We start from the raw sequence: 20,958 nt of genomic DNA on the forward strand, positions 1-20,958 counted from the left end.
TTTTAACATTTATTGTGTTTCCCGCAAGTTAGGGTGACCTGCCTGTTTGTGTAAAGGAACAATCCACAATGTGACACCACTGTCTCAAAAAGAAAGTTCGAAAAAAAAGGGCAACTCGTGGGCTAGATCAGTGTGTGGTTCAGTAAAGTTCAGTGTGATTGTGAGTTACCCTCAGGTTGAAGCGTGCGTGTGTGTTTGAATGGTAACATACACCGTGGCTAAACACAGAACAGTTTAACTTGATATATGAAGTAGAGAAGAACACTCAGTCCACCCCTTACAATGCAACATGATTGGATCCAACTCAGAGGGTGTCTTATCTTGGATTACATGAGCAAAAGGGTATTTGAATTTTTTTCATAGACATTGACTTTTTTTTTTCATTGACTCTGTTTACAATTTATTTTTAGGTAAATTTGCTCTCTGCCTTTACAGAACAAACATACCTTTTGAATGTTTTTTTTTAAAAACTATTCACAAATGAAAGGGCGGTGTTCAGAGAAAACAGTCAGACTGAGCCAGCCTATTTGTGTACTGTATAAGTAAACTACTCACAGTTATATTGCTTCATCACAGAATAATGTGACTACATAATAATCCTGATAAAAATGAATGTAGGTGATTTTAAATGGACAGTAGAGAGTATATGTGCATGCACAGTTTCACACATGATATTTTATTTTTCGAATGAGTGTAAGAGCACTGATGACTCACTGATTTCCCTCTGGATAAATAACGTATGTATCTTTAAATCTAAAAAAAAAAGATTTATAAATTAATGAATTAGATTTAAGCCATTAAATGTAATAATCCGGATCAAATGACCATCGTATAAAATAAAATAAAGCTAAATGACACATGTCAGGTAAGTGTTTGTTGTGCAAGAACAGGCCCTCGTTTTGCAAGAAGGAATATCTTGATTTCAGGTCAGTTGGAGCGCTCTGCTGGTTGTCAGAGTGTGTGATTTTTCACCAAGGCTTAAAGTTTACTATCATTGATCAGACAGCGGCATCTTGTGGCCAAAGCCCGAACACTCAGACGGGACTAGCCTATTTATTGCGTTTAAAATTGCAATTGGTTTAACAATATTGTCCGGTGTAGCCCACCAAACGTTTATCACTGCCCACATTAACCAAACTTTGCTATTATTGATGAGGTATCTCAATATTTCATATGGTGCATAACATTAATGTCAATTGTGAATCGTTAGATGTCCGCCCGGGTTATTCTCGGTTACCTTCAGAACTGCGATGCAATTTATCAATGAATAAAAGTGGGATAAATGCCAAAATGCAAAACAATACAAACCAAAGCACAAAACAGGCAAATCACAATTCGAACATTGTGGCTATGGATTTCCTGCGAGCGCTCAATATTATGTAGTTAATATTAAGTTTTTCTGCACTAAGCAGGAAGAATACAACACCCATGATGCAACTGTTTGCCAAGGGCCTACTCTGAGGAAGTATCGCGATTTTACAGCTCTCTAGTAGCAGTAGCTTACTGGAAGCTGTCAGTGAAGTCAGCAAAGGGAGTCCAAATTTGAGAAATCGGAGAGTATTCACAACATTCATTTGATTGAATTTGTCTAGACGTTACAGAAGGCTACACATAAGGATTTGGCAATATATAATTCTCCGCTAAATCAGTCATCATTTTCTAGCTGTTTAAATCAGCTGTATGTTATTCCCTTGCCAGATCTAATTAAACCAGCAATGGCGTTGAAAAGAATCCAGAAGGTGAGTGTTCGCCTGTTTGTTGCTGTATGTGTCAATATGACACTGAAACCGTATCGTACCAAGCAGTGTCTTCTCTTTGGCAATTCTCTGGATTGTGATTCTGTTCGCGAAGTTGGACGTAGGTGCTTGTCTTTGTGCTATACATGAAAGGACTTTTCCTTTTCTCTACCCGACCTAAAAGGCACTGGCTGGATACTTAGACAAAGACGAATGGTCAATGGTGGGAGATTGCATTTGACGCATTGAAGCATTTTCCTGGCAATAACAAGGCTTCAGATAACGGGGTGTGACTTGAGATTTGCGTATCCAATTTTAATGTCGTTTTTCTAGTAGTTTGTTTTGTTTTGTTTAGCCGTGCATTCGACCGAATCCACATGCGGGCTTGCGGCCGATACATTGTGATTCAAAGACAGTGCACAATGGTGATTCAGAAACTGGTGGAGAGGATATGTTCTAGTTGATGTTGACGTCAGATGAACATTTCGTGTGTGTTTGTGGGTTGGGTTCTTTGGAAATGTTTAGAAATGTTAAATTGTGTGTCTTCAGCTTTCTCATCATGAATGAGTGGTAGGTTTGATGCGCAGGCGTGATGGATGGCAGCTGCCTGCAACTTGCCAAATACTGAACCCCAATGTCAATGTTTCCATATATGGATGGGCAAATAGGGCAGTGGGGCAGCCGAGGGTATTTTTAACAGATTTAACACGGCGTCCGAGTACCCGTGTATTTTAATCGCAAAATTTAACGAAATCCATGCGCTATTATATGCATAACACTTTTATCCTGATTTCGCCGCTCCGTTCCCCGCTGGTGTAGGCGAACAGGCCACACGAGGTAGCATATGAAGTTGTAAATCAGTTTTCCTCATTAGTACGTGAGAGTGCGGTGCCCTCTATGACACTGGTGATAACATCTAAATTATTATTAATCTGTATATGCATATACGATCTCTCGCAAAAATAGTGGCCAGACCCATATGACCAGTAAATATCCAAATAGAGTTGCACTCATAGTGTCAAATAACATTGCATAATGTTAGCTGGGTTAGATTACATACACAGACTGAGAAATAGGTTAATCACTTTATTTAAGATACTAAACTAATTTATGATGTTTCATTCACAACACTTTAATGGTTGTGGCATTGAAACAGAAAGTGTGATACTTTATTCCTTGTTGTGTCAAGTGTCAAATACAGCAAGATCTGTGTTAAAGCCATTTTTCTGCATGGTGTAGTTAGTAGCATTTTCCAAGAATTAGATTTTTTTTTTTGAGTCTTCCTTTACTGCATGTTAGTTGCGTTATTAAAAAATAGTTGCAAACCAACAGAAACGATGCAACTTAATAGAACACCAAAGGTTTTCATATGATCTTCATAATAGGCATTAATATATAAACGTTGACACACCTACTAAAGATAAATCCGACTTTATAGTTTGGCGTTGGTCATTTAATATCACAAATGTTTACAAGCTGTATCCTAGAATCATCAATGAGGTTTATAAGCACTTGTTGTTTGGAACTCTCTAGACTTTTTAGAAATAATATAGAGCTGTTGTTATCATTTGTGCTTTAGTATGATAATCAGTATTGCATTAATTTCCTTCAAGAGTCATTTGTGGACTATTGGAAAAGCAGATAATTCCTGTAACTATTACACCATTATAACTAACTATGGTAAAAGTCCAAATAAGGAATTAACAGAGGAGTGAAACAAATCAAAATAATGTAAGTACAATAATGTAATATGTTAAATATAGTTAGTCTGAAACACAGCTCTGGGTCATGTTGACTTCTGTTTTGCCATGATGGTGTTTCTCCCACAGTGGTGTAGTTGAGTCTTTAAAGTGAACTCCTTATGAAGCAGTGACCTGCTATGAATTACAGGCATCTTAAATGTCAAAGTTAAGAGAACTGGCAAGAAGAGGTTTGCTGCAAAGAATGAATGTGTTAAGAATTATGGGCCCTACTAAAGTTGTCTTATTGGGCCAATCTGTGTTACAACCCATATACAACAGTTTTGGTAAATGGTTTTCTTGTAGTGAATATAATGGACCTGGTGTATTTATATTATCCACATCAACCCCAAAATGTGATTATAAATGCCTGGCAATTCAAAGCATAAGATAATTCATAGTCATTCTGATTGTTTGATGTAAATGTTTGGTAGCAAAACTAACCTATTTCAGGGAGAGAGGCACTGAATTACTCCTTGGAGTTTTTTCCATTTGTAGTTCAGTCAAGTTTTACACATTTATTTGAATTAAGATTAGAAGAAGTAGGTTATTTTGTCCCCAACAAAGACCTGTAATCTCTAATACCTTAAACACAAATGTGAGAGTCCACCTTGGCTTCCTTTGTGGAATAAGCTTTTTGTTTATAAGATTTGAAGGCATTGCAAATTTTCACCTGACTCGTGAGGTAATTTGCCTCTAATGTGTGAGTGTGGTGCCACAGCCAAGCCTCTGGACTTGAGTGAAAACAAGTGTTTGGTAAACAGCTGACAGCTAGCCCAGCTAACTTTAGATGTAGGCAGGCAGAGTGAGTCAGGGTTAATCTAATGTGCTGTTTTCAGGCTGACATGCAATACCAACAGTTGTGACCCAAGGCCGAACACTCGTACTCAGTTTGCCATGTTTGTACGGAAGGTTTCACAACTCCTTCAAGTGCTGGGAATATGGTGTCTCTTGGCTGCAAATAGCAAGAGTCAAATGGCATAAACCTACAGCATGCCAAGACCCAACCTCTGAGATTGTAATGTTACAGAATTGAAAAAACTACGATCACACAGCTCTTCAGCCACCCTCTGTGGTTTGCTGATTGATACAATATGATCAGTATAGTAACTGTTGGTGATATTTACCTTTTAAGAGGCAAATTATAAAAGATAATTTGCTTCTTATAAACCCTGGGTAGGGGGCCCAGAGAGAATTGTCTGATAGACTATATCATATACAGCTATAAAGTGCAAAATGAATGGTCAATAAAACTATATAGTTGCCATTAATTTGAATGTAGTTTATCTGGTAAAACAAATGTGTAAGGTGTTAACCAGTCACTTACCAGTAGAAATGATGAAGGACATAGCTCCTGCGTCTCAGCTGCTAAACCATTAACAGACCATACAATTAACTCCAAGGATGCCTTAGTACTCATCAAATGGGGGGGGGGGGGGGGGTGGTGTGTTAGCATAAACCTAAAAGGACACAAAGGCTTTTGCCATACACAGGCCTAATGTGACATCTATCTCAATGACATCGTCTCTGCTCTCCTTTGCAGGAGCTGACAGACCTGCAAAGGGATCCTCCCGCACAGTGCTCAGCAGGACCAGTTGGCGAAGACCGTAAGTAGAGGCCTTACAGTATGTGTGTGACTCTTGCCAATCCGTCCAGACGGGCCCTAGGTGGAGTTTCCGGGCTGGACGACTGTAAAAATCAGCCCCCTTGTCTCCAATGCTTATATCACATGGAAGAGCAAAGGGGTTTAAACCAGTTCTGTGAAGATGTGTAGGTCTGTTTGGGTCACCCTTCAGTAGCTTTTTGGCATGACTCCAGGATGATGATAGAACTGAATACGCGATGGTAATCGGCCAAGGTCTTGACTCCAAAAGTATGTCTAACGGTTCTGATTTAACACAGATTTTTCCGAGTTTATTGTGAGAGGGAGGTACAGCAGGCGATGAATTATGCAACGCAGAACACCTGCTTTGATTCAAACCTCATCACTGTTTAGATTAGCTTCCTAGCATTGGTTGTATCTTTGTCTGTGTCTTGACGGCTGTTTTTGCATCTTGTCTTTGTGATGTTTTTCAGTATTTCACTGGCAGGCGACGATAATGGGGCCGGTAGGTAGATCATTTTACGCCTGTCTGATCCACTTAGTCTGTTTGATGATGCCAGAGTTGAACAGCATTTGACATTTCTCTCATGCAGCATATTTCTCTACTTCTCTTTCAGAATGACAGCCCATACCAGGGTGGAGTGTTCTTCCTTACGATTCACTTCCCCACGGATTATCCCTTTAAACCTCCCAAGGTAACAGACCATGAGCAACAAAGCCATGTGATTTAAAACATGAAACATCATTTATGCTACCATTAAAAGAAGGAAATGTTGGACTGTGCTACACGGTCACTCATATCGTGCATCTTTCATTCTGTCCAATTTAAGGTTGCATTTACGACAAAGATCTACCACCCAAACATCAACAGCAATGGAAGTATTTGTCTGGATATTTTAAGATCCCAGTGGTCACCAGCGCTCACTGTATCCAAAGGTATGTCCGCCATAATCCACTGTATTCTGAACACTGGGAATTTAGCTTAATGACGTTGGTAGAACGGCTCTGACTTGATTCCAAAGCACTGAGGCAACCTGGCATCTCTGAACAGCGAGCCCCTTTGGTGTATGACAAGAGTGGCTCCCAGCCGTTTGGGCAGTCACACATCCTCTGGATGGACTCAAAATAGGCATCTGTGTCAGTTTATGAAAGAGCTCTTATAGTGCCAGGTGGGAACTGTAGCCAATAATAGCGAAACATATAACATGAACGTGTCTGATGCATTCATATCTGCACAGAGGAATATGGATTTGCGTTGAGGCACCTTAAGTAGATTTGCCTCCCAAATTCGCACAAGCTGACAGCAAAGATTACACACAATTGTATGTTTGGTGTTCTTTTCAGTCTGATTTGAGGATGGCATTGTGTAGAGCGGGAGAGGCTAAAGCTTTACCGTAAACAAGCAGAGAGTTGCATTATTTTTAGACAGGCAAAGGGCAAGTGTGCACTCACGCACAACTATGTGCGCCATTGTGTGTCATTCAGAGGCTGTGAGGGAAAGGTGGTTAACAGCTACGGTTGTCATAGCAATGCCTTTGATGAAAGCGGGAGAATGGTGTATGTGGGCGTCGCTCAAGCTCTCAGACCAACCAAGACACGTGACTACCGACGCCGATTCCCTCCCTTGTCTTTGAATTTGGCAGCAGATTTAATTGGCTCCATATTCATAGGTATGATGAAGAGAGCAAATAGCAGTGCACATGTAAGGTAAAAATGTGTTGCCTACAGGGTAGCAAGTATTTCTGGCATTCAGATGTAAGACTAGGTCGCTCTGTAACTCCTCTTGCCTGCTATGAGCTGCTGTGTTTTTTGTATTTATCAGAAATTAGTGTGCTTCTCTTCAATTGATATGGATCATTTTACCAATTTTTTTAATACAGTTATATCAGCGTAGATTAGTCACATATCCAGCCTGGCAACCTCACATAGTCATAAATTAGCAAGTCTTGTGGCTCTTGTGGCAGTTGGGTTCTACCCCATCGGGTTGTTTCGGGACATGAAACTGTTTGTATTACATCAGTCACTCCATTGAGACTAGGTTAATACAGTAACATGTTTGCATAATTATGAAAAATACAAATATTTCATAAATAAAACAGTGTGCTTTAATTTTGTGTCTCATGATACGAGTGCTAAGAGTCTGACTACTGCTGTCTGCTTTTGGAACGCTGTTTTGCCATATTGTCCGTCACAGTCTCAATACAGCCACAGCCAACACCTCCCTTTCGATGACAGGAGATAACAGATTGCACTTGCAGGCCTGGTGTGTCCAGTGTTTTGTACAGTATGGAATTCAAACCACTTTCTTTTTTTTCACCGTTTTGTTTTACATGTAATGTTTTCCAGTCCTGCTGTCCATCTGCTCACTGCTGTGTGACCCCAACCCCGATGACCCCCTGGTACCAGAGATCGCACACACTTACAAAGCAGACAGGGAAAAGTGAGTAGAGCTTTTTATAATAATAATACCTTAGACTTATAAAGCGCTTTACTAAGTACCCAAAGATCCTTTTTTTATATGCCACTCTGCACAGGCCTGGGAGCATTCTGTTGCTTATTTACATTTACATTTAGTCATTTAGCATACGCTCTTGTCCAAAGTGACGTACATAAGAGGGCTTAAGATGTTGAGTCCATTTTATGTTCCATTTCCATCCAATTTGTCTGTTTAGCTGAAATTCTACAACCAACAGCTATTTTTAGACAATATTCCACCTTTTTTCTTGTCACGCTTTGAACACACTTTCACTGGGTGCATTATTCCCTCCTTATTTGCTGTTATTATACTCAGCTAGATATGTGGCTCCATAGCTGCTGTCCTCATAATACTCCCTCTGGTGGTGATCTAATATGACACATAAATGAATCATGGGACAGAAAAACAACCTGTTTTCTCTAGCCTGAACCAAGGGCCCACAACTCCTGAACATTTTGAGTGTGGTTCCATGGTATATCAAGGAAAATACAGATGGAATTTTTCTTTTTAATATACCAAACCCAGTTTTAATATACCAACCCCACCAGGAAGTACTCATATATTTTCCCATTTAACCTCAATAGTTAATCAATGTGCAACATAACAGATGAAATATTATACATTTTCCTGCCATTTTGTTTTTGAATGCACTGGCTAACTCTAATCACAGGCCACAATAATGCACTGTATTTTGGATGGTTTCGTTGGATCCCATGAAACATTTTAAAAGAGTAAAATCAATTTCTGACCCCTTATTATTTAGGGTTATTATAGAATTTCTGATCATGATTTCAAAACAAACCTGAATGTTTACAGAAGCACACACAAGATAAAGAATCAATAAACTGATCAATTCAGGTCACGTTCTAATAATGTTTTTCTTTCCCGTCATGTTTGTTTACAGGTACAACAGACTAGCAAGGGAATGGACTCAAAAGTACGCCATGTGAGAGCCTGCAGAACATATGTCAAGAACCACTGAAAAGGAAGCAAGCAAAGGAACACAGAAAAAAAAATATGTTTTAACATTTTTAACACAAGGAGTTGGAACCAGACACGGGACAAAAAAATAAACAACACACCCTTTTTGAAATGACCAAAAGGGAAGGAAAACAAAAGAAAGCTCCAGGCGTGGGCTGAGTGACACCTGTAAGGGCTGGTTGCAGTGTGCGTCTCCACTGGCTTAGGTCCTTCTCTAGGCCTGGGCCTAAACCTGCTGAGCCAAGCCTGGTACGAAATGTAGGCTGCCGCCACCGCCACCACCACCGCCACAAACCCAGGAAAAAATAAAACAACACTAGACTTTTACTTCTATTAGTGTTACTACTGTTATCGTGATTCATACATTATTATTATTATTATTATTATTATTATGGTCAGTGTTACTCCTCATAAAATTCTTTTATTATGCTTACTATCACTGTATGTTGTTATTACGATGGCTGGGGTCAGAGCCGTTTATCTGAATGTTCTCCTGAAATTGGAAAAGGGAGCTGCTTGGTTGCTCGGCTCATTGTCATCTCCAGAACGGGGAACTCTGGGGGTTTCTGCTCTGCAGTTGTGCTTTGCGTGCGTGCATATTTTGTCAGTTCTGCTGTATAATTTGAGTAACGTGATTGGACTGGAGCTCCCTTAGTGAATTGAGGCTTCACCACCATCGGCGTCAATTCACTCTGACCGTGTGGTTGATTTTATTCATGCCCCAAGAGAGGCTTCTACCACATTGATCTCACCACTTGAAGTACAGAGCTTACTGTAATTGTGACATGTGTAATCCCTCATGTCAACAACTTTAGAATATAGTCCAATAAGATCTTCTGGTGCTATGACGATACCTGCAAAAAAAAAATTCTTGTAATATTTAAACATCAGGAGAGATGATAAGACAGCTTAAATCACGCTTAAATTACCCTGCCTCTAATTGTAGCTCATAGCTTCTCCCAGACCAAACCCTGGCACTACAGAAAGGATATAGGTGGATCTCTTCTTATGTACAGCATGCCGTTTGGAGCAAGAACTAACAAATTAACTCTGCTGTCTGTCTTGTGGAATTGTGTAGTGTTGCTCTGTAGTTTTCCACCTGCAGGCGTCTCCCCCTGAACTCATAGACAGAGGGCTGAGATGGGTCCGGCTCCAGCTCCAGTGTCCCCTCTCCATCTTCCAGTTCTTCTGGATCAGATCATGTTTTATTGCGCAACCTTATGACGTGAATGTTCATAGCCGACTATAGATAGGGGCCTTTGAAAGGGAAACCATTTGGCCGCTCAGTTCTGAGATGAAAAGACCCTTTGGTTGAGACTGGAAACAGTTTCGTTTCAAGTCTTGTTAGCCAGCCCATGACGTTTCCAAAAGGGTTTTAACGTCAGTATTGACTTAAATTAACATTTAGTTTTATTTTGTATTTTAATGATTGTTTTTTGTTTGTTTGTTTGTTTGTTTGTTTGTTTTAATCTACCATTGATGCACCTGTGAAGTTTCCTACATATGGAGTTTCCATCGTGATTTTTTGACACGAAACTGTAACCAATGCATGTGCATGTTACAGTAGAGATCTGAGTATTTAGTTTACAGAAGAATAGGATCCATAGCAGACAATATTTTGTGTAAGTAACTCATTATACATCTAAAAAGTCGGACAGTAGTTTTTCCAACCGAGTATTTACTGTACAAAAGATTACTGGAATTGTAAAAATCCATACGGAAACTCTACTACGTCTACTGCTGTGCCACGACATCCTTTTTATTTAACATGGGGAAGGTGCATCGTGGGACGTGTATAAAGGCAATAGATTTAAGAGTCACTACTTTTACTGAAGATGTTTTCTTTATTTATGAGAGTCTCTGCCCTCTTCTTTTGGCATCTCACTAACATGACTAACCTTTTGTGCGTTAACGTTCAGTTGACAGTCGACTCTGTTCAAATCCAGCACAGGTGCTGGAGGACTTGCAGTGCATTTCATCAGAGTTCCATTTGGGTTTCGCACCTGTTCCGCCATCATTGTGTGGTTATTTTTGGATCAGTGGATGAATCTTGCCATAGTAAAGGGAAATTGATCACCCTGGAGGAAGAGAGGAATGTGAGGGCTCGGCTGGCTTTGTACTGTCTGTGGATGCAGGGGCAATCTAATACCTCCTGAGGTTCACTGAAAAGGTTGTCTGGGAGATGTACGTGTTGGATAAGTCTGTTTCTAACCCTACTGTCACTTCACTCTTCACTGCAAAGGTCCTCACACTCTTATCCGGGGGAGTTAAATGCAGTTTTCCCCTTAAAAAGGAACCATTTTGGTCTGTTTGGTCAAATAACACTGAATATCATTTTAAGATCTGACTTTTATATCATTTTATGAGGTATTTAAGCACTGAAATGTTTTTTTGTTTTGTTTTTGTTTTCTGTCTGTACTTGATATGCCTTGATAGTGTAAAACACAATGTAGAACACTGCGTGGGGAGAGATCTGATGGAGCCTCACAAACTTAACAGGATATCCTGTACATGTATCCACAGAATTCATTTTTGAATGTAATCTCCTGAATGCAAACTGAACTCTCTCATTGTATGGACGGAGCTGCTCGTTTCACGCATTGGCTTAAATATTGCGCCGTGTGCATATCCTCGCTAGACGTAGCTGCCCGAAGCTCACTGGTTGTGCTCCCTGTCGTTTGTGACTTTTTTATTTATTTATTTATTTTTGCTATTTATTTTTTGTTGTCTTCCACCGATACGCTTGAAATGCAGTCAGTAACGTTCACAATGGAGCTTTGATGATGGAGATCACGGGAGGACAGCATAGATGAGCCTAGTTGAATGAACCAGACATACCCATCAGCAGGTCAGCTTTGACCACTCGGGAAACTAGCATGCTTACTTCTTCGGAGAAAAAAAAAACTAAAAAACAAAACAAAAAAAACCTCTCAACAGCCATCTGCAAAATATCAGGGATTTCTGTACCATTTGCCTCTCCTGACACCTACAATAAAATCTCAGCCTTAACTGTCATTTTATAGCTATGGGTACTGTAAAGCGTGTGTGTGCGTGTGTGTTTTTTTTTTTTAATTACTTCCCACAAGGGAAATTAAAGTAAGTTTTCTTGCTTATTTTTTGGAGGAGGTTGCACAGAGAATTGACTGTCACTGTATCTTACTGTGTAGCGCACAGTTGTGTGTCCCTCCTCATCCATCTTGGCTTTATGATTTAATTTGTGTAGAATATGTGCGGAAGACCTCTTCTCACCATAACTAACACCCTCCCCCTTGCATCCAGTTACAGTCTGTGCTGTAACTGTGCACCTGAAAAAAACCTCTCAAATTGTTAAAAGTACATGAATAAAGCTCCTTTTGTTTTACACTTGGTCTGAGATTTGTTTCATTGGCCAATCACACAAATGCATTACACAGATTGGTTTTGTGTGATTTCATTCTAACACCAACTCTCTAGTCTACTGAGTGCATCTGAGCCTGGCTAATTCATGTTCTCCTAAAACATGTTTGTTATCATGCCCCAAGGGAAATTATTTCTCATAACCAACATTTGTGATAGTAGAGTTTTGCTAATTGCTTTTAGATGTTAACTGGAATAATTAAGACAGTTCTGTTTACTTTAAAAACAGTAGAAATGAACATTATGGCTATATGTGAATTCTGATTACCTGTCTGAGTTTAACCTTGTATTAATATATTTTATCGTTCTGGTGAATCTGTTATCTTTTAAATGTCCAGGCCCAGGAGCCCATAGTTTCATAATCCGTCCATGGGTGTATAAAGGCTAAGAAGGATATTGAAGTTAAATTGTATCTGATTGTTGGCTTTCCCTCGTCACCTTCGCCAGCTGGCCACCAGAGGGCATGGCTAAACTACATTACAGGATTGCAAGATAAGGTTACATTCTGTTTGTTTCTCTTGGGTTTTTAAGCACCACAGCATTTTGATTTATATTAAATTTTTATGGCATGTTTAATTTATTTCATTCATTGTTATTTTTGGGGATGATACATATTGTTTATTGTTTACATAGTAATTGTGTTTTTAATTTATAACTTTCCAATGTTTATTTATTATGCTGTTTATTCATCCACTTGTTGGTATTTCCCCTATGTAATGTGTTCTAATATCATTTAAGGTAATTTCTGCGCTATGCTTAAGAGGTGCACATAAGCAGCTGCCCCTGTAACTTTCCTCTGAAGAACCTGAGGAGACCAGAAGCTCTGGCAGCCTTTCGCAGGTCACTGACCCAGAGTTATAGGTGTAGTTACATAGTCACTACAGCACAGGGATTTTCACATAGAGAGCCAGACACTGCCAGGTACAAGCACAATGGCAGTGACGGGGGTTTAAACATAAAAACATCCTGGCTTTTTGATGTCTAGTTTGAGACCCACTTGTTTTTTGGGGGTCAGAAAATGAGGAACATGTAAGGGAACCCTATGTGCAGATGTGGTCGGCAATAAGCTACAGATAAGCCATTTGACAGTGTGTTTATTACCCACTGATTCGTGGTGACAAAGAGACAATGAATGCAGTTGGACAGATGAGTTGCTGCTGACTGAGCAGGATCCCCCTGTTATGGGCTGGAAGCACAACGCCACGAGTGTAATGTCTCATAACAGAGCCAAAGATTAGTAGTCTGGGTAGAAGTAGCACTACTACCAGTAGTGAAGCATGTACTCTAAATAACCAAATCAGTTTCCTTGAACCTAAAGTGGTATAATCTCACCTACCCTTCAACCTATAGTGGTATAATCTCACCTACCCTTCAACCTATAGTGGTATAATCTCACCTACCCAAAAGCACAAGCAAGCATTCTGAAGTCAGATGAAAGACGAAAGGTGAAAGGTGCTTATACATGCCTATCCATGTTGACACAAATGATAAACAAGTCCTGAGTCGGACCAGGCACCTCTCTATAGCAGCACCTTGTGGTTTAGACGGGAACAAAACAACATGCATACTTTCACTTCATACCTGACAAATGTGAGAGCAGACATAAGGTAACTCCTAATGCAGGATGTAGTTTCAACACATTCCAAAGGACTTCTAAACAAAAGGCAGGCTCATTTCATTTTCATGTGCAACACTTTCAATGCAATATAGAAAACTAAATATTTTTCTTAGAGTAGAAAATGTGTGTTTGTTTAAATAGAGTGTAACAATGGCGCACACGATATGCCTACAGTGTAACATTGTAACAAAGTAGATGATACAGTGTAACAAGGTATAACCATACAGTTATACATAAGCATAAGTTATAAAGACAAAAGGGCATTAGAGGTTCACACAAAATTGTCCCATTTGACATAAACATTGATTGACATTAGGCTATATGTTTTTTTTTAATTGTGTCTTATTGTGTGACATAGGCGATTATTATTTTTATGATGTGATCAATTTTATGGCAGCTTTATAAATGTTTTGCATAAATGTATATTCATGAATCCTGCAGAAGGCTACTGTTATAGGGGCTACTGAGCAGATCATCCTTTCTTGAGTCAGCTGACTGGTATTATTTATCTTTAGCTATACGTTTTGTATTTGTTGATGTCATTATTAAAAATAAATTGTAGACTACAGTGTCTGCGAAATGTCGTTACTAGTTCTAACTACAGGTCACTACAGGTAACTGTTAATTAACGGTTCTGTCAGTTTCAATTAACTGTTTTCATGACCTTAATTTATATCCTTGGGGTGAAGTCTATATCCCAGCGATGGGGTGTAAGCAATTTAGTTTGAGAACAACTCAATGTGTTGAATTACATAGTGGTAAAATGACGAGTGAGATTTTATTAATATATATTTGGAGAGGGTAAGCCACTGACCGTGAGTCACGTGTCGTCTGATGTTATTTTACGTCACACCAGGAGAAGGGACGTTTTCCCGTCGCAGCATCAGTCTCATCCTGTCTCATCCATCAAGCGTCATGTGAATGGGGTACGCAGTGTGTTTTTAATCTCCCTCTCTCTCATTCGCTCTAGTACATTCAGACCCTCCTCCGCTTGGCCACCCAGACTCATAGGCAGTGAGTGTATGGGGAGGACGGCCGCTCCCTGCAGCGGCTCCAGCAGGATAGTGTCGATCCTGTTTACTCCGCAAACCCCATTCTGAAGCGGATCAAAGGATGAGCGACCAGGGGAAGGGTTCGGGATCCACCACTGCTGGAACACCAGCTCCGGGCTCGGACACTTATAAAGGCTGGCTATTTAAATGGACTAACTATCTTAAAGGGTATCAACGCAGATGGTTTGTCCTCAGCAATGGTCTTCTGTCATATTACAGGTAGGCTTGATATTGCCAACCGGTTATATGAATTATGTATGTTACAGCTAGCTTGGCAGGTTAATAAACTGAGCGTATTTGTGTAGCAAGCTAGCTGGTCATCTTTAAAGCGACTTCTGAACTGTCATGTTCCTTCATGCACGATATTGCTAACTTGGAACGGTTTTATTACTGACGTTAGCTTGCTAGCCAAAGGTGTCACTTCATGAGTTTGCGTGGTGTGACCCTATGGCAACTTCATTGTTGTGGAAAATGAGAATGACCTGTCAGACATAGTCGCACCTAGACTGGGTAAAATCTAGCCGTCTATCAACTTGCTGTTAGCAAGCAACCATCCTTCTGTCAGCGCCGTCAGAAGGCTGGCTAGCGTCCGAACTGGACACTTACCTTAACCCCAATGAAAACACTACTACTCCCCTAATGTCAGTCTGTTATCTGGAGATACCAGGTCACCAGTGTTGCGTTTTTATTAGGATGGAAAACATCCTTAGACACATTTCCTCTCGGTTTTGTATTGTCGATAGACCTGGACAAAACTGGTTCTAATGTTACACGCAGTGAAAGTCTTTCCCGCCAGACAGAAAAGAGGAATGATAATTAAGCAGGTTAAATTTTGTATAAAAGAACTCCAAACTGCCACTGACCAAAGCAGCCAATGCTTTCCGCAAAGAACGACTTCTACGTAAATAGGTTTGTGTCTGTTACTTTGTTGACAGGTAAATGTTTCACTACTAAGTTGACTAATAACGGGAGTGTTCACAGCCACACATAGAGGTGACATCATATATCACTCTCAATTACTAACCGTAATCAAACCTCGAAACATAATAAGAGCTGTCCTCATGTTATCAGCAAGGAGCATCTAATCTACATCAATTGCCCTACAGGTGACACCTGTGCACACTGCCAGTGACACCTGTTGTTTAGGTGCCCTCCAACTGAGGCAGTTCATGTTTCCCTCTGCCTGCCGAACAGCAGAGTAGCGGAGGTCGCTCACATATAAACCAGCTGTCTCTGAATGTAATCCCTCTTTGTTCCTGAAAGTGATTCATTACAACATGTAGGTCTGTTCCCTCAAGGTACTGCCGACCCAGTGATGTGGCAGGACAAGATATCCAAGTGCTTCTTGCTGGAAAGTGGCACACGCGCACGCACGCACACACACACACACGCGCAATGAAGGCTAAGATAAAGCAAAAATGAAGGTCTTCCTTATCTCTGGCCTTCATCAGTTTGGTGATTGTGAAATGTTGTGTTTTCAACCCAAACCGGGGGCTTAAGTCAGACAAGCTAAAAGTGCATCCTTTAAGTGTGCTTGATTGTTTGTGTGCCCCCCCCTGATCACTTTTTCCATGGCGCGTCTCTCGCTCGCCAGGGCAGAACTTTTGGTGAGGCTTGGTTTTATCACCTGAGCCCTCCACCTGAATTGACCTTCACAGGAGCTCCAGTGCTTGCCTCTCCTGTTTACCTTCCTGGGGGGGAGGAGGGGGGTGACTCTGGGGTTTGTGTTGACAGTGAAAGGGAAGAGCTCTGTCCCTCTCTGCCCTCCACCTCCCCCCAACCCCCCCTCCACCTCCGTTTCAACCATCTATTAATAGTCCATTATGTTGGAAGGTGATTGCCGCTCCTGTGATGTAAGGCAAGCCTGCCGACATCTGAGAGCAGTGGCCGTGTTGCACTCGGAGCTCCCTCAATGTTCTACTCCGTCACCTGCTGTGTGTGTGTGTGTGTGTGTGTGTGTGTGTGTGTGTGTGTGTGTGTGTGTGTGTGTGAGGTTTGTGTATATGTGTTCGGGTGTTCACTGGTTTTGTTTGTACAGTGTGTGAGCCTGTCTATAAATGTGTCCAAATATCCTGAAGATGATTGACACGTTTGATCCATTTGTTCCTCTCAGGCCTGATTTAAATTGACAGCATGATGTATAGATTGTGGTGTCTCCTTTTTCAACCTTCACACCCAATATGGTCATATTGCACCGCCCCCCACCCCAACCAATCTCTCCCAAGCCAGTGCTTCGGTAATGCATTAGTTACTGAGGGGCGAGGAGATTCCGTGTGCATCGTCTTGTCAGCACTTTCTCCTCCTCCTCCTCCTCCCCTCAACCAACACTTGAAAAGTGAGTGACCAGCAGAATTATGACTGACTAACAGGTAAAAGGTAAAGAGCCTGAATCTGTGGTTATGTTTCCTATGGTTTCTATTACATCACAGAGGTTGCTGACTTTTCTGGCCTCAGAATATTGATATTCCTCTATTCATCTTTTTATCTATTTATCACTTGCCTAGGACCAAGCATCTGGCATTCACCTTTTATTGATTTTCTAAAATGTTGTACTTGACTTAAAGGCGCAGTCCGTGATTCCAATCCAACACACCTTTTAGTCTCATTTCGGCAAATTGGTCCTCATAGTCCTCTAGCTGTCACTCAGGCCGAGCCTTACACTATTCCAATCAACACATTGCTTCAGGAGCACGGTAGAGAGCGGTGCCATTTCATTGGCTGATATGACACGTCTTTCACCCACTTTAAATGGCTGCCTGTAGTCAGCATCGGGTCTCAGATGTTCTCCTCAGAATGTGGCAACTTTCAACGACCCCCCACTCGTTCCCCCACATCTCTCGTCTCATTTCCCTTGGGGGAAAAAAGAGATTAAAGAATGAGAATGTATATCGGCTGCCCTACTTAAAGCAGCGGGATGCTGATTCCAAACTTTTTCAGGCAGGTTGCACGAGGTGCTGCAATCTGTCTTGGGCGCAGGACAGGAAGGCTGGCATGTTCAGCACTTAAGCCTGTTAAAATGTAATGGCTCTGCGCAAATGCAGAGTTGCATTTGCTTCTCTGAGTCATCCCCCTTCACACACACAAACCCACACACACTCACACACTCACACACAAACACACAGGCACAAAACGTCCTCCCCCTCTGGTCTGATGCTGCATATCCAAAACGTCCCCCCCCCCCGTGTTCTCTCTTGCCTTGATTCATTTAACGTTACTGATTCATCCCTCTTAAGTTCTTCTGCACTCTCTCCCTTTGGCTTCCGACTGTAATTTACTACTTGCCTTCCCCTTCCAGCTTTAACGTTCTCATCCCCGACTTAGGCTCACCTTGCCAAAATAATCCGCTTTAGCGGCCTTATCAAGATTAGCCATCCCAATACACACACACACACCCCACCCCTCTCCACTAAGAAGTCAGCTGAAAGCCCTTCTCCAGCTGCTTCTTTCACTGACGGACGCCTAGCGAAGTTGGCCGGCTTGTCAGACGATCTTTGCCTCCCACTGGTCCCACTTTATGGGCTCTCTCCAGCACTTAGTCTGGGAAGTTGAGCTAGCGTTTTACCTTGTATGGAATGGAAGGAGGGCTAGTGGGTTGGTTGGTAATGCCTGCCAGATCCTATCTTCTCTCTTCCTTCAGTTCAGATCCGTTATGCATGCAACTCCTCTTTTGTTGGATTTTTCTTAACTCCCTCAATCATTCTCTCCTACGTACACACACACACACACACACTTCACTACACTACGCTGTGTTCACATGATGTGTGTGTGTGGTTTTGCCTGTGCTTGTGTAGTGTTGTATGTATGTTGTGATGCTGTTCTGTCTTTTCCACGCATTCAGATCGGTGGATATGTGTTTTATGAGGATATGTGCTCAGGGAAACGACAGGTAAAGCCCTCTCCAGCCCTCGATGCTGAGCAAGTCCTCTTTTCCTTTTCCTCCTTCTCCTCTCCTCTTCTCCTTCTCCTCTTCCTCTCCTCCGTCTCCTTCTCTTCTCCTCCTCTTCCTCCTTCTTCTTTCCTCCTCCTTTCCTTTCCTCTAATTATTCAATGGAGATCAGCACTCCATGCGTCCGTACCTCTCTCTCTCTCTCTCTCTTTCTCTTCCTGGCACTGTCAGTGAGTCACATTCTCCTAAGCACTCTCGCTGTTATTCCCCTAAGTTTCCCATTTTTCTCCCAAGCCCTGTTAACTAATTTCCCTTACTGTTTTTTTTTTACCTCTATCTTGCTGTCCCTCTCCGACAACCCCCTCTTCCTCTTGTTCGCTCTCCTTCGGTCCTCTCTCTCCCTCTCATCCCCCTGACTCACTCTCCTCCCCTCCATCCCTTCTTTCTCGCCCTTGCTCTGCTGAACCCCCCAGCTCAGACGGACCTTACTGAAGCCTCCTCCCCCCCCTCCCCCCCCCCCCCCCCGCTCCTGTTGCCCCTCCCCTCAGGCCAGCGCAGATCTGCATGAGTCTCTCCGGCCTCCCCCCGTGTTCACTTCTGACCCATTTACACCGCAAGAAGTGCAAAAGCTGTTGCACAGAATGCAATGGATGCTAGTTGACCGACAACAAGCTGTGGCTTAATGCTAGAAATACCATGGAGCTTTGCCTGTTCTGTTGGTTTCGTTGTTTGTTTCTGTCTTTGATTGTTTGCTATCCTTTTCTTTCCATCTGTCTTTCTTTCTTTCTGTGTGTCTCCTGCTTGTTCTGTGGACCTTAGCATGAGCATGTCCATGGCCTGTTGGGGAACAGTGGCCAGGCTGCTGGGTTACTGTACTGCTGATTAGCCAGTAATGCTGAGTCTTGTCTTGTGACTCGTGGTGTCAGCTGGCCCTTTTCCGGGACTCCCCTTATTCTGTGTCTGTCTTCCTGCGAGCCTCTAACCTCCCAACGATAGGACCACTCAGTCCCCATGGCCCTGCCCACATCTCCCTCCATGCCTGTCACCTGAGTGTGGGTAAGGCCAATCATGTAAGGGGGGCAGACGATGAGGCTACCAGCCCACCACCCCCCGCCGGTCACACACACACACAACACTCCCCCTTAACCTTTCAACTGTTACTTTGGGCTGCCAGGACCTTTATTCTAAAACAACGCATAAGCCAGCAGTTCCTTTTTTTTCACCAGGCCTCTTTTTTTTCGTCCCTTCTCTCCCTCTCTCTCTCTCGCTTCCTCTCTTTCACCCCCTCTCAATCCCCGCCCCTCACCCCTGTCGTTTTGCTGAGTTCCAGCACAGTGTGTACTGCTGATGTTTGTATAATGGAGCCGTGTGTGTGTGTGTGTGTGTGCGTGCTCATGTGCCCTGTGAACCCTGAACAGCAGTTTATAGAAGAGGCCTGGGATTGTCTGGTGTTTTAGCCTGCTACTTTCCATGTGGAGTATGTGATGTCATGCTGTGTGATCTCTCTATACAAGTGTGTGTGTGTGTGTGTGTGTGTGTGTGTGTGTTTGTGTTCCCGCTAGTGTTGTTGGCAGAGAGAGGCTGGAAGACAGCTGGTGTTGGCAGTAAGGGTATGGGGGTCAATAAGGGAGTGCAATGGGATACATTTATACTGTATTCACACACACACACACAGACACACCACACACACCACACACACACTTTTAGTTTTGACTATGTGAACTACTTAAGCACAAAACATTTAAAACAGGCAATGGGGCCATATTGGTAACAGTAGTAGGAGGAACACAATATGGCTTATGAGGCCTTTAAGTTCTTTGTGAGCTCTGTGAGTGCATTGCTGGATTATTTAGCTGGACTTCAAGGTATTCTCCCCCCCCATAATCAACACTTAAACACTGCAGTATAGGCCAACTCTTGAATATTCCAGATCAGAATTCCAGAATGGGCGCTTTTGTCTTGACCACACACTTTCTGACGCAACGCAGTCACAGAGTACACATATGTGGAAAATACTGTATCAAGTACCTTTGCTAAACAAAAGCTAATGAGTTTCTTGAATGCTTAGCCCAGGCTTTATATTGTCTGTAGTTATTGCATTAACTTGTGGAAATGGAGTGCTTAATACTCCATCCTTCGCTTTCTTCTCTCTGACTGTCTTTGGTCCTTCCTGTGTTCCTCTGATCCTTTCTCACGCACTTGTTCGCTTTCTGCAGTTCTGTTGAAATGTAAGAAAGTACTTGTCTGTCTTCAGGGCACTGAGAGGATGACATAACCGATAACAGCGCTGGAGCGGGAGCGGGAGTGGGGGGAGGGGAGGGGAGGGGAGGGGGACAGAGGTGCTATCAGGGCATTTGTTAGGGATCCCTCCAGGCCCTGTCTCATGCTCTCTCTTCCACGACAGAAATAAAATACTGTCTGTCTCTCATTCTCTCTTCGTCTGGCAAAGCGATTTGCTTGATGCAATTTTT

At 42.1% G+C, this 20,958-nt stretch overlaps 2 protein-coding genes across 2 annotated transcripts in view; both read left to right on the forward strand.

Annotated features, from left to right (window-relative positions):
• Positions 1-1,503: 1,503 nt before the first annotated feature.
• On the forward strand, positions 1,504-11,896 carry ube2d4 (ubiquitin conjugating enzyme E2 D4). The gene is made up of 7 exons (XM_080852695.1): positions 1,504-1,739; positions 5,019-5,082; positions 5,552-5,583; positions 5,696-5,773; positions 5,909-6,014; positions 7,425-7,518; positions 8,459-11,896. Exons 1-7 carry the CDS (start codon positions 1,716-1,718, stop codon positions 8,502-8,504), a joined length of 444 nt encoding a protein of 147 aa, XP_080708821.1. The 5' UTR covers positions 1,504-1,715; the 3' UTR covers positions 8,505-11,896.
• Positions 11,897-14,662: 2,766 nt separating this feature from the next.
• The window catches only part of osbp2b (oxysterol binding protein 2b), a gene marked incomplete at its 5' end in the record, with an annotated part of 58,986 nt that continues 52,690 nt past the window's right edge, over positions 14,663-20,958 (forward strand). Inside the window, one exon of the mRNA XM_080852044.1 lies at positions 14,663-14,820. Within this exon, the coding sequence (XP_080708170.1) occupies positions 14,663-14,820 (158 nt within the window). The remainder of the gene's footprint in view (positions 14,821-20,958) is intronic.

This window comes from Sprattus sprattus (assembly GCF_963457725.1).
Source record: "Sprattus sprattus genome assembly, chromosome: 15".
Taxonomy (NCBI): Eukaryota; Metazoa; Chordata; class Actinopteri; order Clupeiformes; family Clupeidae; genus Sprattus; species Sprattus sprattus.

Coding starts and splice junctions, on each gene's coding strand:
- ube2d4 (XM_080852695.1), top strand. CDS start 1,716: ATGGCGTTGAAAAGAATCCAGAAG. Junction 5,083..5,551: donor AGGACCAGTTGGCGAAGACC/GTAAGTAGAGGC, acceptor GATGTTTTTCAG/TATTTCACTGGCAGGCGACG. Junction 5,774..5,908: donor ATCCCTTTAAACCTCCCAAG/GTAACAGACCAT, acceptor GTCCAATTTAAG/GTTGCATTTACGACAAAGAT.